This window comes from Gracilinanus agilis, chromosome 6 (assembly GCF_016433145.1).
Source record: "Gracilinanus agilis isolate LMUSP501 chromosome 6, AgileGrace, whole genome shotgun sequence".
NCBI lineage: Eukaryota > Metazoa > Chordata > Mammalia > Didelphimorphia > Didelphidae > Gracilinanus > Gracilinanus agilis.
Window position 1 is genome coordinate 243,166,587 of NC_058135.1, and position 19,133 is coordinate 243,185,719.

Sequence of the window (19,133 nt, forward strand, 5' to 3'; positions counted from 1 at the left end):
GAGAATGGCAAAATTTCTTACAAAGCCAAAATCATATAAAAACATAATTGGGAAGCATTTAATGGCAAAATTTCTTAATGAAACCTAAATTATTTAAAAATATAGTTGGAAAGTGTTTAACAAAATAAAAATACAATACAACATAGAACATTTGTGGTTTTCTAGTCAATATGTGACCTGGTAGCGATCTGTTTCTTTTTTAACTTGACACCACTGCTTTCAATTTTACAAATTTGCAAGGAAAAAGACTAGATTTGGATATTCATTTAGGACTAAGGAAACTTCCTACATTTTAAAGTGCCTTAGTCAAGGGTCCTTAATTGGTTTTATGATCAAGCATGCTCAGGTATTAATTTATCAGATGTAAAGGAAAGATAATGGGTTTTGGACAGTAACAATTTAGAAAAATTTGACTAATTTCCATCAATAAGTTTTTTTTTTCTGTACTGATATTTCTGTATCATATCTTATCTGCATCATATCATATATCATATCATATCATATCTGTATCAAAATCTTATATTTTTTAAATTAACTGTTCTTAACAGAAAGAGATATGGACAATTCACTAAAATTCATTGTATTTTGTTTCCTCTACCTTTATAGTGAAGTTAATATTTCTGTTACCTTATTCATGTTATCATTGTGAGGAAATTACTTTATAAACTGGAAAATATTGTGTAAGCTTGAATTGTTTTCAGGTCCTCTTAGCAAATTAATTTAATATTGAAAAAAAAAACAAAAAACACAACTATGTGGCATGATTTATCACTTTGTTAACCTAAAAAAGAACCATTTTTAAGTATTCATGGCTCCTTTACAAAGACAGTGGGCATCATTTAAGTAAGCATATTATTGGGTTGAAAAAAAATTAAACTACAGTGATAGACAAATATATGGGTAGTATAAGTCCATAGTGTTAGTCTTATTTGATCTCCAATCAGCTTTGTGATCTATATCAGAAACAAAATGATCCATTTTTGTGAATTGATTTTGTGGCCAATAGTATTCTCTCTTCATTATTTTACTTGTTTCCTCTCCCTTTGGCCTTCATCCAAATAGCTTTTCCTCATTCTCCATCTTCATCAGGTTTATGGATTTCCACAGAGGTACAATCTTTCATGTACAATGCTAACCTACCATCCCTTCTAGTTAATCAATTTCTTTTAATCAAAATGCACCCTCCCTGTTTTCCTTTTAAAAGTTTAGAAATGACTTTTATCCTTTTAACATTACATTTTAGTTCAAAACTTAACACTGAACATCAGCATAACTACCTAAAAAATTTAAATAACAATTTACATTTAACTAAGATATTTTGAGATCCAATGATTTCATTGATTCAGAAATTCCTTCCAACTCTGTAAATTGCAACTCAAATGTAACTTTTTCCTATATCTTGACAAAATTTCCTTACAAGGAATCTACTCAATATGCTGGAGACCAGACCAACCACTTCCTTCTGCATCCTCTCAGAGTTTTTCTTAAAATACTGGGGGAAGAAACAATCATCTTTCTCTTAGACATCCTGTCAGGCCAAGTGAAAGTTGGAAGAGAAAGACCAGAGAGTCTGTGCAATATATATATATATATATATATATATATTTAAAACTATATGCAAATTATATTCTCTCTTCCCCCACTCCTTATAGCCTGACTGAAAAAAATGTGATCTGTTAGAAGCCAAAGATGATTTTCTTTCTTTCATTATATCCTCAGAGGCATGGTACCTTGGACACAGTAGGTGCCAAATGCATTATTTGGCTCTGGAACTTGAGCCCCTAACCCATATTCAGACTAGTAGGTTGCATAGCGAGATGCTGCTCCCCTCTTTGAGATATCTCCAACAGGTAACCTTGACAAGCAAAAGTATGGTTTCTCTATTACTGTGGCTCACAAAATTCCATCTATTGTGTTACCTCCATATCAATCAATAGCTAATATCTCCCCAATATTAATTTGACCATTTTCTCTCTCCTGAATATTAATTAACATCAATTATATTTTGCAAACGGGATAGTTCCTGACTAAGTATATCAAGACTGAAAATATAATTTCCCAAACTGGTAGTACATTCTCTTTTATCACTTTGGTTACTGAGGATAATGGAATCAAATTTAAAATGATGGCTCACAAATATTCATCTCACCAAGATCACTTCTAGATCATACATAACCAGCTGCCATGTAGATTCACTGTTACTCTGGTCAAACAGATTGTTATCCCTATATTCAGTTATTGTGGCAGATCCTGAAATAAACTCCATCTACTGGATTTCTGGTGACTCATAAGCTTTTGGAGCTTATATGGTAATAATCTTATCTGTTCCATCTCAGATGGAATTCACTTTACATCATGAAATAGGAACCAAAGAAACTATAGTGCCATGCATCCATAGCCACATGGGAGCCCGAGTAAAGATATTAAGTAACCATAGCACCTCCTGTTGCTACTGCTATCTAACCTCCCGGGAGCACACAACATTTCTTCCTCATACCTTGAAAGTCATCAGGTAAGAGAGCTTTCATCTATTCAAGACTTTTGTATGCATATTCAATTTAGGCTCAGCATCCAATTAAAATGCTTTTATCACCATAAAATAAGCTGAAAGGAAATAGTTAAAGGATAATTTTTTTTGCCAGTTTAGAGGTGACTTTATTGTTCATTGAAATTAATAGTGATAATCAGGGAAGAGCCCAGATCCCTCAGTCTGAGCACAAAAGACTCTAGGAAGCACAGAGCTAAAGGCAAGCATAGTTAATGATTCTTCTGATATTTGGTCACCTCAGGAGGTCAGCTCTTTCCTTTGTGTTTCATGTTTGGCTTTCCATAACTTTTCTTATTTCCTTCACTAAATATGCATATGTTATAGGTTCTCCCATCAGAGTTACAGGGTCAAAGAGTGTTGGACAGTTGATGTACTCCTCAGATGGTTTCCTATTGCCATTTTAGATCTCCAGTGTGTTGCCAGTAGGAGATTCACTTGTGAGGCAAAGGACACTTCCATCACCCATTTCCAGAAGCACGCTCATCAAATTTGCCCATGGAATGCTTCCAGGTACAGAATATTTTGCATTGTTTAGTACCGGGGACCTCATTAGTCAACCAAGTCAATAAACATTTATTAAGCAACTATTATTTGCCAGACATGGTACTAAATGTGGGGTATAAAAAGAAAAACCAAAAACAGTCCTGTTCTCAAAGAGCTCACATTCTAATATGGGTTACAACATGCAAACAAATTCTTATTTGGATCTATGACACAAAAAAGTTAATAATTCTTGTAGATGAAATCTGGTATTAGTTGAACTAGATGACTAAAAGATTTCTGAGGTACCTTTCAGTTCTGAAATTCTGTAAATTCTCAACAAATTGCAGGTCATACAACTGATTAGTAGTACAGCTGGGACTTGAACCCAAAGCTCCACAGGACGGATGGTCATCATTTATGCTCTACTCCCTCTCATCATCACCTATAACCAGTCTTAATGTCACATCGATCTGTTGGTTCTGCTTTGGCGAATTCTTTCCACCCTGAAGAATTTTGAATGTCATCTAAAATGGATCTGCAGTTCAGCAGATATCACTTGCTGCTCTAGTACCCTTCCTCCAAGTTATGATGACTGTATAAATAGCCTCATCAGCAGCCAGGTGGACATAGACTTTATTAGCTATATCAAGGAATCAAAAGTAGCTTCAAAAGAACAAGCCCCCACAACCTGATTCAGAAGCATGTACCCTGTTCCATGTCTTGGGTCTGCTCCAAACTCCTCCGGAAGATATTCATTGTTATATGTGTTAGCTGCTCACAATATACAAACCACTGCTTAGCAACCCTCTGTCCCAGCAAGGGAAAGGAATCAAGAAAAAGGATGTAGTGTTTCAAATTGTATGTTGCCTTTAATCTGACTATTTAAATAGCTACCTAAAAATCTACCTGACAAGCAGCATATTGCTTCAATAAGTAGAAATATTGAAATTGAGTTTTTGCTTCCAAGTCTTGAGTTCCCCAAGACTATTGTGCTAGTTATTCAAACCCTGTAAAGAGCCCATTAGGATATAGAGATGGGACATGTGTGACATGTCATGTCAGGAATTATTACAAAATAACATTTCATGAGGCAATGTCATTGCCCACGTTAAAACTGTTTTGGGAAATTATATCTTCTCTCTGGGCTCAAATTGCAGTACTCTTTATTTAAGGAAATTTTCCAAGGAGAACCTTGCCTAGGGGAAGGAGGTACCGTTAATAAAAGGCTCATTCTACCTGGTTTTTTGTGTCTTTTAGCCCTCCTCCCACTGTCATCCTAGCTCCCTTGCTATAGCAATTAAATGTAGTCTGGTTTTCTATCGACTTTGGAAGAGAAGTTGAAATGAATTCCATCAGCTGCCCACACACTGTTTTCCATTTCAGGTGTCATTGAAGTTGCAAGAGATCCTAAAGAGATGAATCTTGGGGCCTTTTCTGTATAATTTCAGAGATCTTAACTATAGATATAGAACATTAATTCTAATGCTTCTACTTTCCTTTGGAAGAGAAGAGTTTGATGTAAGAGAAAGAATGCTAGATTAAGGGTCATGAGATTTGTGATCTATCCTTCCTTTGTGTGACTAGGGGTGAGTTCATTAACTGTAAGTTTCTTCAGTATTAAAGGTCTTTTAAAAATATTAAAAGTTTTTTTAAAGGTACATTGAAGTCTAGGTTTATTTGGAGAAAACAAAACAAAAAACTCAACTAAAAACATCGCCAAATCCCACAGACCAAAGAATAGATAATTTTATAAGACACCTCCAAGGCAGTAACATAATGTTGTAAGTGTATTTAGCTGTCAAAGATCTATAACTTTACTTTGTCATACTGTCTCTTCTTGATCTCCAGAGATGAGAAAGAAAGCTAAAAGAACACATGATTTCCAAAGTCCCTTCTAGCCCAGAAAAGAGAAAGCTAGGAAACATAAATGATCTCCAAAGAGTCTACATCCTATTGTTAAGTACAAAATGGGTCATTCTATCAAAAAGCAATCATTAGGAGTCTACTGTTTTCTAAGTACTGAGAATAGATACAAAGTAAGGCAAAGAGTGGGTCCTGCTTTCAAGGAGTTCATATTCTCATGACCTGCAGTTACATATATATTGTCTTTAGGCAGAGTGAAAGGAGCAGAACCAGGAGAACCTAATACACAGAGATGGATACACTGTGGTGCAATCAAATATAATAGACTTCTCTACTAGCAGCAATGCAATGATCCAGGATAATTCTGAGGGACTTATGAGAAAGAACGCTATCCACATCCAGAGAAAGAACTGTGGGAGCAGAAACACAACTGCTTGGTCACATGGTTCAATGGGGATATGACTGAGGATGTAGACTCTAAATGATCACTCTAATGCAAATATTAATAATATGGAAATAGGTCTTGATCGATGACACATATAAAATGCAGTGGAATTGCTCATTGGCTATGGGAGAGGGGTGGGAGGAGGGGAAGGAAAGAACATGAATCATGTAACCATGGAAAAATATTCTAAATCAATTAATTAAAGATTTTCAATGTCATCAGATACTTCAGTATTCATATGTGTGCAAAAAACGAAAACCATCATTCACAAGACTAGAATGAAATGAAATGAGACTAAATTAGATTAGACTCAGAACTCTCCCAGATTAAGACTTGTAACCTTTCCTATCCCATGTAATTTGGATGCAACTTCTCATTAGCCATAATATAGTTTTTAGGTCCCAGTTGTAGATTGGACTTTGCTTCAGTTTTAAATTATCTATCTACAACATCTAAATGCCCAGAACTATTTGAATTCTAGGGAATGAACTGTCCAAATAATAAAATATCTAGGGAAACCTCTTTCCTAGTTTTATTTTTAACAATATCAGTCAGGAAAACAAAATATTGGACTCAATCCTGTTGCATTATGTTTTATTTTATTTTGCTGTCTAATGGACCACATTTTAGAGTTATATGAGCTGGAAAGGAATTCATTGGCCATTAATTAATCCCATATATAAAGACTCACTCTTATATTAGACAGTGAGCTCATTGTTAGTAGAATTGTTTCATTCTTTGTAATTGTATCCCTAGAACCTTGTACATTGGTTGGCACATAGTAGTTGCTCAACAAACACTTGTTGGTTGATGATTTTTCAACATCTCTAATAAATAATTTCCAAATTTTGCATGACTTGACTTGAATATGAATCAGCAATGTGAGCAGCTGAGGGCTTTTTTTATTTTGGTTAATTCTTCTCTAATTCCCCCTTCCTCCCTTCTTCCCTTCTTCCCTTCCTCCCTCCCTTCTTCCCTTCCTCCCTCCCTTCCTTTCTTCCTTCCTTCCTTCTTCCTTCCTTCCTTCCTTCCTTCCTTCCTTCCTTCCTTCCTTCCTTCCTTCCTTCCTTCCTTCCTAAGGCAAAGCATTCCATTTTGGGGTAGCCTTAATTATTAGGAAGTTTTCCTTCCTTAAAAGCTTAATCTACTTCTTTGCAACTTTCCCTAATGCTCCTAATTCTGCCCTCTGGGACCAATAAAATCTAGTATAATCCTTAATCAAGACTTTAGAGCCCATTATAAGATCACAGATTTATGGCTGAGAGGGTCATTTCTTCATTTTAAAGATGAGGAAACTGTGGCTCAGAGAGGTTGATATTTGTCCAAGAACAACTACTAATAACTGTCTGAGATAGAAATTAAACCCAGACTATAAGTTTACCATGTCATAGCGCCTCTCCTTGAAGACGCCTCTCATGACATTGTTAAATCTTCTCCAGGTTAAGCACCACCCACTTCCATAAATTAATTGTTCTATAGCAGTGGTTCCCAAATTTTTTTGGCCTACCTCCCCCTTTCCAGAAAATAATATTATTTAGCATCCCCTGGAAATTATGAAACTATTTATTGAACTCAGAATAGAATGTAATACAAAAAAAGTGTGGCCATCACCATTCCCTCTGGATCGCTGCAACACCCACCAGGGGGTGGTAGCACCCACTTTGGGAATCACTGTGAATGGATAACATGGTTCTTAGTCCTCTCACCATTCTGACATGCCCTAGTTAGTCTGCCTTTCCTAAAATATGGGATACAGAACTGATCTGCACAGTCCAGATACGATGCAATCTGGCCAGGAAAGAGTAGGAAAAAAAAATTCTACTACTTCCCTTATGTTGGACTATGATTTTCCCAATAAAATTGTGGCTCTGATAAACTTTGTAATTTCCAGGTCACATTGAAAATTCATATTTGAGTCAAGTTAACAAGTACAACACTAAAAAATAGCTAAAAACAGTCTCTGCTCTCAAAAAACTCACAATCTACTGAGGGTAGCAACATACAAGCAGCTATGTTCAAGCAAGATCTTGAGAGGATAAATTGAAAATAATTTCAGTGTAATAAGGAAAAAAGACTTGTATAAAAATATTTGTGGCCACACTCTTGTGGTAGCAAAAAATTGGAAAATGAGGGGTCCAACGATTGAGGAATGGCTGAATAAATTGTTGTATCTGATGGTGATGGAATATTATTCTGCTGAAAGAAATGATGAAATGGAGGAATTTTATGTGAACTGGAAAGATCTCCAAGAATTGATACAGAGTGAAAGGAGGAGAACCAGGAGAACATTGTACATAGAGACTGATACATTATGGCACAATTGAATGTAACAGACTTTTCTATTAGCAGCAATGCAATGACCCAGGATGATCCAGAGGAATGTACTAATTAGGAATTTTATACCTTTGAACTACATTCCCCAGGATTCCTTTCTATGTTATCCAGCATCCTTTTCCTTTCATTTACTGTGTGCTTGCCTTGGTTGTTTATAAGTTCTGTAACTCCTTCCTCTCACTCTCTTCTCGAACTACTGGGCTGGGTTAGCTAGTTTTCTTTTTACTTTAGTTATTATTAATAAATATTATAAAATATAATACTTATTGTATATTATTTTTAATCTTCACAGGAACTTATGAGAAAGAACAGTATCCACATCCGGAGAAAGAACTGTGGGAGGAGAAATGCAGAAGGACAACATATGATTGATCACATAGTTCAATATGAATATGATTAGGGTTTTGATTTTAAAAGATCACTCTACTGCAAATATGAATAACATGGAAATAGGTTTTGAACAATGATACATGTATAACCCAGTGGAACTGCTTGTCAGCTCCAGGAGCAGAGGAGGAAAGAGTTGGGGTGAGGGGAATGATGGATCATGTAACCATGGGAAAATATTCTAAATTTAACAAGGAAAAAAATAATCTCAGAGAGAAAGTCCTAGCATTAAGAGAGGCTAGGAAAGTCTTCTTAAAGAAGTAGGATTTTTACTGCAACTTAAAAAGGAAGTTAGGGAAGCCAGGAGAAAGAAATAAAGAGGAAGAAAATTCTTGGAAAGAAAGGCATGGAAGACAAAAAAGCAAAAATGCTTGGATTAGGAAAGTAGAGTGTCTTGTCCAAGAAAAAGCAAAATAGGCCAGTGTTACTGAATCACAAAGTATATAGAAAAGAGTAAGATGTAAGAAGACTGAAAAGCTATAGTAAAAAGCTAAATTATGTAGAACTATACTTTTCTTTTGTCTTCTTTGTATGTGAAATGTCCTGCTTATATCAGTTATATATGACTTTTTTTAATTGAAATTGCCAGTTTTCCTCTACAATAGTCTCCTTAAACATTTCTTTTATTCTTCTCATCAGGATAATTTCTACTTATGCCTTTAGAATTTCATTCTTGAGACCTCACTGTCTTCCTGATGTGATGTTCTGTATAAAATATCTAGCTATTAAAAAATACCCTTTCTTTAAACCCTTTGGAATCTGTTCCCCTCAAATCTAGAGCTCATTTTCCCTATTCTTATTATAAATTGTATGATGAGATCTCCCCTTCATGAATCTTTTATTTGTTCCTCCAACATGAATAATTTTGTACTCAGGATAAGAATTTACTGTTCTAGTCTGCTGGAATCTGGGCCTGACCTCTTCAAAAAGCCAGCTTTTGGTCTGTCTCTGAACAGAATTCTTCAGGTGACCATCTTAAGTGATACCTGAACCCTTTTCCATTTCAAAGCACAGGCCCCTGCTGGCATTTCCAACCAAGTTTTAGCATCAAATTGTCCCTTGCACCATCAGTTTTTCCTGTTTGAAAGGCTGAGAAAGATATTACCAACTGGATTTAATTAATCATTTCACGCCAGTACCACCCCAATTTCCATCTCCACCCATGTCCCTGGCCTTTACCAGGAACTACCAGGGAAATGTCCATTCAAAATAGCTTTCAATTGCACAATAACAAGCAAATATTTTATAGGTAGTCAGGACCACACACAATTTCCAACACAGGAGGAGGGTGAAAGGTGGATAGGTTGGGCAAGAAGGATGATATACCATTATGACAGGCAAGAAGTTGGAGGTATCACATCAACAACTCATATCTCCCTGGCAGCAAACCTCATTTACAACAAGAACAGAAGCCGAACTTGAAGACAGAAAGATGCCTATGCTCCAAGGCAGTCACAGTCCAAAACTACAACTTCACAATAGGAAGGCCATCATTCTGATTCATCAGTCATGATGCAATGGGAGTTACAAAAAATCAGCAAAAGATGCCTTGCTAAGTTGGTAAATTTAAAAAGGAAGGAAAGAAAAGAAAACTTGGCTATCTCTCCAAGCCTACACAGCCTTGTCTGGGACAAATAAAACACTAAGAAAGTGAGTAAAATAAAATGTCCGTTTGTCTTTCTCAAAGGCTTATACTACAAATATTCTCCAGGTGAAAGCTGTGAAAACTCCGGTTAACACCCCGTTTAGCCCAATCCAAAAAGGATGACTAGTCTTTTTAAAATTTCAAAGACCTTTTGTTGACCATTTATCTATAGACTCTGGGACAAACCTGGGAAAGAAACTGACAAAAGACAGAAGGTCCCTCATTCAAGGGCACTAAACTCAGTCATTCCTCTTATCTCTTAAAAGATGTTAAAATACCACTTCTTCTGTACCCTGAACAGGGTTAGAGTACATGTGTTTTATATTGTAAGTCAAGGCTCAAAGTGGGGGGCATGACAGGGATAGGAGGGGTCTTATGTTAAGGTATATATATGTTACCTGCTTGTGCATAGTCAATATGTACTGCTATAGTCCATGAAGTGTCCCTTTCATGAAAGAAATAAATAACTGCTTCTTTTACTCTTATTTTATGACTCCAGATTCATAATTTCCAATAAGGGGTAGGTGGTCATTTTTATCCCACTCAAAAGCTTGTGAGGAAATGTTCTGGCTTTTATTACTTGGCAGTGCCCATTGAAATTATTTATTCTAGTTAGTTGGAGTAACTAGGTTGGAGTAATACTATCTAGTATTACTAGATAGTAATATTATTAAATTTTTAAATATATTTTGTTTTTCCTTCATCTTTATTTCTGAATATATCCTACTCTACTGCTATATCCAGCAAGCTGCCCCATACAACAATGAATAATATATGTCTGTGTATTTAAAAAATAGTTCAGCAAAACTAATAGTATATGCCATGTTCCATACCCATGGTCTCTTATCACTGCAAAGAAGGTTCATAATCTCTTTTGTGGAACCAAGAGTGGTCATTATTAATGTAATAATGTGTTTTGTGAGTTCATTCCTTCTCCTTAGTAGGAGGTANATTACATCGTTCTTAATTCATCTGTTGGTAATCTTAATGTATTATTTTTGCCCAGTGACCAATGGATTGATGATACACCACTAAAAGATTAGAGAAATACACAAAATTAAAGTCAGAAAATATTTTTGAGTTAATATACCCCAAGCAACATTTGTTTAGGAATCCTTTCTACATTCTGATAAGTCATCTAGCCTCGGTTTGAAGACTTCATATCTTCCAAGGCAGTCTATTGCACTTTGGGGCAGCCATAATTCCTAGGAAAATTTCCCTCATAGCATACACCAATTGGCTTTATTGTAACTTCTACTATTTGCTCTTAAAGACCATGAAAAGCAAGTCTAATCCCTCTTCCATATTATAGTGCTTCATGTCCCCACTAAGACTCCTCTCATCTATATTAACACACCATATTATTTCATCAAGTCCTCCCCATCGTGAACTAATATCCAAGTTCCTCATTGACATGACTACTCTTCCTGAAAGGCATTCCATTTTGAAAATATAATTCTTAAAGAATAGACCCAAAATTGAATTTTGTATTACAGATGTGATCTGATTACAGCAGAGTAAATCTCCCTTGGGAAGAGTAAATTATATACAGCCCAATCTAGATTCACCATCCTGCTCCCCTAGTCATCTTCTTACCATACCACCTAGTGAATAACATTACTTCCTTCCAACTCACTCCTTTATTCAATTTCTACATCTAACTATGGGAAATTATCAAATCAATACCATTATTACTATAAAAGTTATGCCAATTAGATGACAATGACTCCATTCACCATCCCTGTGACTTCTTTTACCACCACTTCTCTGGCCACCACTCCCCTAAATGTATTGTTATCCTCATTAGAATTTAAGCTCTTAGGCAGTGGTTCCCAAACTTTTTTGGCCTACTGCCCCCTTTCCAGAAAAAATATTACTTAGCCCCCTGGAAATTAATTTTTTAAAATTTTAATAGCAATTAATAGGAAAGATAAATGAACCTGTGGCCATCACCATCCCCCTGGATCGCTGCAGCACCCACCAGGGGATGGTGGCGCCCATTTTGGGAATCGCTGTCTTAGAGGATACAAATTCTCTTATATTTATATTCCCAATGCTTAGCACAGTGCCTGACATACAGTAATTAATTCCATTCATTCCAAAATACTAGATGCTTTGTCTAGTAGTACAGAGATTATATTAGCTATTTCATTTTCATGTCCTTCTGTTGTCCTGTACTGAACTTGTAATTCATTGAAATTCTAAGTTCTCCCCCAACACACAACCTATCAAGTTGTAGTTTCCCCAGATCATGTTTTTATGGTATTTCTTTTTGATTCAAGCATAGTATCTTACATGTATTTCCATTCATTTTTTTTTCATATTAGGTTAGGGAAATTGTTCTGCATTGTCAAGATATTTTTAGCTCCTGGTTCTATAGCTTATCCAATGGGTTTACCTTCATTTCCAATTCTGTGTAATCTATTTATATGATAAAAATGAGCATCTATACCTTCATTCAAATAATCCTTTCTTTGGTATTTACTCCCTGAGTAATTTTGGTCAAGTGATTTTACTCCTCTTTGCTCTCAGCTTCCTTATCCATGAACTGGAGGACTATACTTGATTATCTCTAAGGTTCTTCCTAGCTCCAAATTCATTTTCCTGTGATCCTATGATCTAACATACATCTCTTTATTTTACACACAAAAAATATGAGAAATTATGTCAAATGCTTTGTTGGAATTTAGGTTCATTCTATGATACTGTCCTGATATACTGATCTATAAACTCTGTCATGAAAAGAAATGGGATTGACCTGACATAGCCTATTACATTGAAGCAGTTTTGGCTCTAGACAGATTACTACACCCATTTTGAAATGTCAACAAAGCAATCTTTTAATAATGCATTATATAACTTGGACAAGAATAGTCTCATGATTTGAATATTTCAACATTTCCTTTATTGTGATAAATAAAGCAACATTTGCCCCTCTCTAATTCTATAGGAGCACTCCTATCATCTACAGATTTTCAGAGATAGCTGGCAGCAGTTCATTAATCACATCTTCTAGTTGTCCAGGTCTATAGATATGGTTTTTCCAGACCTTGGAGGGTAAAGCACTCTTTTCTTAGTTACCCTTAGTATTTATCACCAGGCTCCATTTAACTGAAGCTCTCAGCAGTTTTACCAATAATCTTACAGAACTATGCCATCATTTGGCATTCATCTTCTATTACATAGCCCTTTTCCATACTCTACATGTCAGTATGACTAATGGGGGTTTGACAGAGAGACAAATGAGACTTGAGTAGGGTGGTATAGTGGAGCTTTATTGGAGGAAAGGAGGGACAAGGAGGGAAGGGAGGGAAGGAACAGTGAGGGAGAAAGGCTCAACATCAGGAGAGGTAACTGCAGAGTCCCATCTAAGAGAGCGTAGGAGAATGGGGGAAAGGGACAGTGAGGGGGGAGATCAACATCAGCAAAGAAGGCTACCAAGTCTCCACCTGATCTAAGATGGGTTAAACCTCTTATAGGTTTTCAGGGATGAGGTAACCTGGTTTGTCTCCATTGGTTCAGGTGAGTTACTTGGGTCTAGTTTATTGGATGATCCTGACGGGGTATGGAAACTTGTTCACTGGGGTAGGGGGCACTAGTTGTCATGTTGATGGTCAGTGATGCAAGAAGTTATCTGTCCAGACCTGACAGAAAAATCCTAGTGTTCTGCCAGGTTTTTCTGGGGCTGGCAGGTGTTGGAGGGGTAGGGTCTCTTAATTTCAGTAGGGATTGGGGGAAAAGGGGTAGCTTTGATTCCATGGTCTATCACTACACATTTCTGTTTAAATTTTGTTTTGGTATCCTGGAATTGGTATTTATAATGAACAAGATTAGAAACAGAGATGAATTAAAAGTATGCACCTTATTGTTGGAGTAGTAGTTTATTATGAGTGTGGACTCTTGTGCGCACTGATAGTCAGTGTCAGTATGTTTGATTTTTCTAAAACTGTTTTCTAAATGTGCCTGACTTAGTGTACTTGCTATTTTCCTCTTTCTTTTTCTTTTCTTTTCTTTTTAAATTGAGAGTTGGGAAATTGTGAAGAAAGGGATGACAATATTCATTTAAAAATGAAGCCCAAACAATACTTCTGAAAGTAACATGTATCTACATATAAATGCATTCAATACAAATGGAGATTCGCAATTTCATAGAAAATCTTCTTTTCTGTATTCTGAGATCTCTGTGTGTTTAGAAATGCTTTCTGTTTTTTCTCCAATGAATCATCTTGCAAAAATCTTCCACCATACTTACTCTTTCAAATTCCTGGATTTCCTCACAAAAGTATATCTTCTTGGAATATGATACTTCTTCACCTATGTTAGTTTCAAATAAATCCCTTTCCATCAAGTCTCTTCATCTCACTTTTCAGATGAAATTTGCCTCCTTGAAAGGATTTCTAGTTGTTTGGGGTTTTGTTCATTATTTGTGCATTTGCATGTAGATAATCTGAAGCAATGACTTTCATCATTGTCTCTCTTCTTAATGCCTCTGACTTCAGAGTTAATGTTCTTTCCACCACACCATAGTGTCTCTATCTATATTCTTTAAGAACAAGTAAATCAGGGTAGGACGGGGTATGGGTATCAAGCCAGGGCACCAGAAAAACACTCTTGGATAAAGCTGCTGTGGGTAGAGCCTGCTGGGGAGGAGATCAGCTATAGTGACTGGGTAAGGCAGGAGAAAGGAAGCAAGCCCAAGATCATGCTGTAGGTTCTCTTTCTATATTATACAGAAATGAAGTCTGAGTTTTCCCTACCCTAATTATAACTTTTGAGTTTTATAAGTTTTGAGTTCAGGTGATAGATAATAGTTGAACAATTAACAAAGGTTTCTTAGCATTAGTTAGGTAGAATCAGTAAGTCAAATATATTCTACACTTCTGAAAGTATCCAAGCACAGCTTTAAATAAGAAATCTTCCACAGTACAATCTCTTTTGCAAGGGAACACAGTTACCATGTCATTTTCCAAAAATGTCTCTAAGGTGGTAACCAACTATAGATAAAATTGTCCCCCAGGATAGGAAGAGTTGGCTATCCTACTGAGCTGCCCATGGGAAATTATAGATAATTACTTTCATCAATTCCATCAAAACTGCTGAAATAAAAGTCCAAAGTTGCTTAAAGAACAATGAAAAAATATATTTGTGCTATCTACATTTTCCCTCAGATGTCATATTCTAGGAGTCTATATCTGTAGACTTTTGAAATGGATCAAAGAAGTAAGTGATTTAATATTTACCATAGGGGGCAGCTGGGTAGCTCAGTGGATTGAGAGTCAGGCCTAGAGACGGGAAGTCCTAGGTTCAAATCAGGCCTCAGACACTTCCCAGCTGTGTGACCCTGGGCAAGTCACTTGACCCCCATTGCCCACCCTTACCACTCTTTCACCAAGGAGCCAATGCACAGAAGTTAAGGGTTTAAAAATGTAAAAAAAAAAATTTTACTTTATATTTCTCTATGACAGTTATCTTCTGAATCACTAGAAATTAAAATTCAAAACTTCTCTGGATTCATCCTTAAGGAATCTCATGGACATAAATGAAACCATAAATAAGAACTCATTATGAAAAATTTAATTTCTCATAACGGCTTTTTTTTCCTAGCCAAGATCTCATGGAAAATGAACAGAGAACACATGACTTACTGTTTGTTGGTCCCTGAATGATTAAACATGTGTATTAATTTTATGGCTCATAGTATTCCTCCTTGCCCATTAGAATCTGTCAAGCAAAAAAAATCTTTTTAAAAAATTTCTCTAGGCAAATGGTAACATCTTTAATTTCTCGGAAGGATAAGCACCAAATTACTGCAAAGGACTATTATCCCAGTTTGGTTGTTTTAAAAACACACTGAAGCAAACACCAGACAATTTGCACCACTAGAAAAAAACAGAATGTATCATTTTACTTCTAATTGGTTTCATTTTTTAATATCCATGAGGTTATTGTTTTACATACTCTTTTCAGTAATTCATTATATTTTGAGGGAAATGTGTCTTCTCATAATAGATAGCAACACTGATTTGTGGAAACTCTTAGAATATAGATATTTGTGCATACACACCAAATGTCTCCCTGTCATCTCAAATATAAAATATAAAATCCTCTGTTTGGCATTCTAAGATCTTTATAGTCTATCCATCCCTCTCTATCATGCTAGCCTTTTCAACTTTATACCCCACATACTCCCCATACACACACATACTTTTTGATCCAGTGGCATTGGCTATTTTTTTGTTTTCTAGACAAGATCTTCCATCTCCCAATTCTGAATATTTTCACTAATGTTTTTCCATTCCTGGGAAGTTTCCCTTTCACCTCCTGACTTCATTGATTTCCTTCGAGTCATAGACAAATTGTCATCTTCTATCAGTGATAGCAAACATTTTAGAGATTGAGTGCCCAAACTGCACCCTCACTCCACATGTGAGCCGCCCCTTATCCCAGACAGAGGAAAAAGGAAGTTCTCCCTTGGGCTTCTGGCCAGAGAGGCAAGTGATGTCCTAAGGTGCAGTGGAGAGGGGGAAAAGGAAAGCCCCATTGTTATGATGGGGGGGGGGGAATGTTATGCTGGAGGGGTTAAATTAGTCCCTCAATCAAGTGGGGTAAAGTGGAGAGTTAACTGACTAAAGGGAAATACATACAGATAGTACACACTAAGCTGGGGGATAGCTGAATAACAGATAAATAAACAAAGATATAAGAAAGGTCTGGATAATAGGGTTTTATTAACAAACTAGGATAGGGAGTGAAGGGAAGTAGGAGAAACTAACACTTAGGACTAAAGGTTAACTGCCAGGGAATGGAGGGATGGAGATGGCTACTCTAATCACTAAAACTACAGTAGACAGCCTAGGGCAAGGGCTGGCTACTCAGGGGTAAGGGTATCTCATGAAGCTGTCTTTTGGCTATTGTCTAGATGTTTCAGCTTGTCCCAGGAACACAGGTTAAACAGCAAGATAATCCAACTGGGAAGTCAAGGAGATGGAATTTTCTGTGTATGTCCACCACCACAGAAAAATCCTTTCTCAACCTGCACCTTCACAGTTTTGATAGAAGATCTTTTATTCAATGTCCAAGGCACAACTCCAAAGTACTGAGATCCCAAAATACCACACACAAGTTCACCCAGACAGTTGTTTACCCAGCTCACAACTGCCAACACAACTGCCAAAGTGCAGAGTCTCTGTGTGAAAAGTGGTCCCCTCTGGCAGGATTCCAAGGTTGGAATTTCAAGCTCATGCCAGCTTGCCAGGCAAAGTCTGCTCCAGCAAGCATACCATAGGTTTGCCAACATGGTTCTATGGGAAGACATACTATCTTTCTTAATTCTTATTTCAAATTTATCCTGTATATAATTTGTTTGTACATAGTTGTTTGCATGTCATCTTCCCCATTAGACTGGTAGCTTCTTCTTGAGAGCAGGAACTGTTTTTCACACTTCTTTGTATTCCCAGGTATTAACACAGTTCCTGGCACACAGTAAGACTTTTGCAAGAGAGAAGAGACTTAGAAGCCTATAGAAAGGAACTTTACCTAATGCTGCTCTCAATACTATTGTCAACCGTGATGAGCTAGTGACCTACTACCTCATCAAAGATGCCCTCCTGAAGGCCCACCTCATTACTGATGACCTTCTATGCCAGGGCTCAGCAACATATAGCTCTTTCTGCAGGAGCCATAAAGTCCATTTTTTTTTCAGGCGCTGTTACAGGAGCGGCACTGTGAGCACTGTACGGCTCTCACGAAATTACATTTTAAAAAATGTGGCGTTTATGGCTCTCACAGCCAAAAAGGTTGCCGACCCCTGTTCTATGCTATTTCACATCAGTCTTTGGGGCTGGCTTCCGCACCATTATCATTGCCTCCCTTATGGATGTGGTCAAGACAAGATATATGAACTGTACCATGGGTCAGTATTCCAGTGCTGTCTCCTATACCATTTCCATGCTTTGGAAGGAGGGATCCCAAACATTCTACAAAGGGTTCATGCCTTCCTCCTCTGTGTGGGCTCCTGGAATGTAATTGTTTGTCACCCATGAGCAACTAAAATAGGCCCTGATGATAGTTCGTGCTTCTTGGGAAGCTCCTTTCTGAACTCTCTCCTGCCAGCTTTCTGTCTTATACTCCAGCTTTCCATGTGAGTCCAGGTCCCATCCTGCCCCCATTCCATCCTACTTTTCCCTTTTTCCTCTCCTCCCATGCCTCGCCCTGGAAGATAATCCTCTTTTTCCTTTTAAGAGTTCATCCTATTTAATCTTTCTCCAGCCCCCTTCCTCTGCTATTTCAGCTTCACCGAGTTTTCAAGTGCCTTATGCTCCATAAAGTTAGACATTTAATAAATATTCATTGACTGATTCACGCACACAGTGACCCAAAATCCTCAGCACAGGTGTGAATTTTAATAGCTTTACTAGCTTAAACTGTTTCAGAACTCATATATGTATATATATATATACATATTTACATATGTATATGTGTATATGTATATAGAAAAGAAATAATAACCAACATTTGTATAGCATTTGTATGTGCCAGGTACTATGATAAGTGCTTTCCAGTTATTATCTCATTTGATCCTCACAATAACCCTGGGAGGTAGGTGCTATTATTATCCTCATTTTTTACATATGGGAAAATTGAAACAGAGTTTAAGTGACTTGCCTAGAGTTATACAGTTAATAATTGTGAGTTCAGATTTGAACTCAGTTCTTCCTCACTCCAGACCCAGCACTACAGACCCATTGCACCATTTAGCTGCCAACAGAAAAGGAGCTGACAGTCTAACTGGGTAAGTCTGGAGAGGACACTGTGCATCCATTGGCCCTGAACACACTGAGATTTTAAGGAAAACAATGGTAGTAACTATATACCACTGTCATAATGGCCAAAGACCCAGGAAGAAAGAAAGCACTAGTCATTTTACTGAGCCTCCTGATAGGGTGGCTGCTGATTTCCATGCTGATCTTCATGACAAGAAATGCTTTGATATCTGCTTGGATTTTCAATCTTTCATATGTCAACATTGTAAAGTAATTCTAGTTTCTGACCTGACTTGGTTTCTGGTTTATACTCACCTTAATGCTAATCTACACTCTTAATTCTCTTTCTCAAAGAAGGGAATTGTTTGAGGGGCTTGAGGAACACAAGTAATGAGAAAGGAAGGGAGTATGGATTCAGGAAGTCATCACTTGGGGAATAGTTTCTAATTTGAACCGTGAAGGAAGTTAAGGATTCAAAGAAATGAAGGTAAGGAGATAAAGTGTCCTAGGCATGGAGAGATAAGACAGGAGAAGGAGCATCAGGCAAAAGGTACAGCAAGACAATAAGAGATTACTTAAAGTATTGTCTCTCAAGCAGTTTGGGCCCTCTTGAGATTCTATGATGTGAAGTTCTAGAGCAGTGATGGTGAACCTATGGCACTTTTG

General features: G+C 36.9%; 1 protein-coding gene across 1 annotated transcript in view; it reads left to right on the top strand.

The window, feature by feature from the left end:
* Nucleotides 1-2,402: 2,402 nt before the first annotated feature.
* The window catches only part of ZDHHC13 (zinc finger DHHC-type palmitoyltransferase 13), a 108,004-nt gene continuing 91,273 nt past the window's right edge, over nt 2,403-19,133 (top strand). Inside the window, exon 1 of the mRNA XM_044681834.1 lies at nt 2,403-2,512. Within this exon, the coding sequence (XP_044537769.1) occupies nt 2,403-2,512 (110 nt within the window). The remainder of the gene's footprint in view (nt 2,513-19,133) is intronic.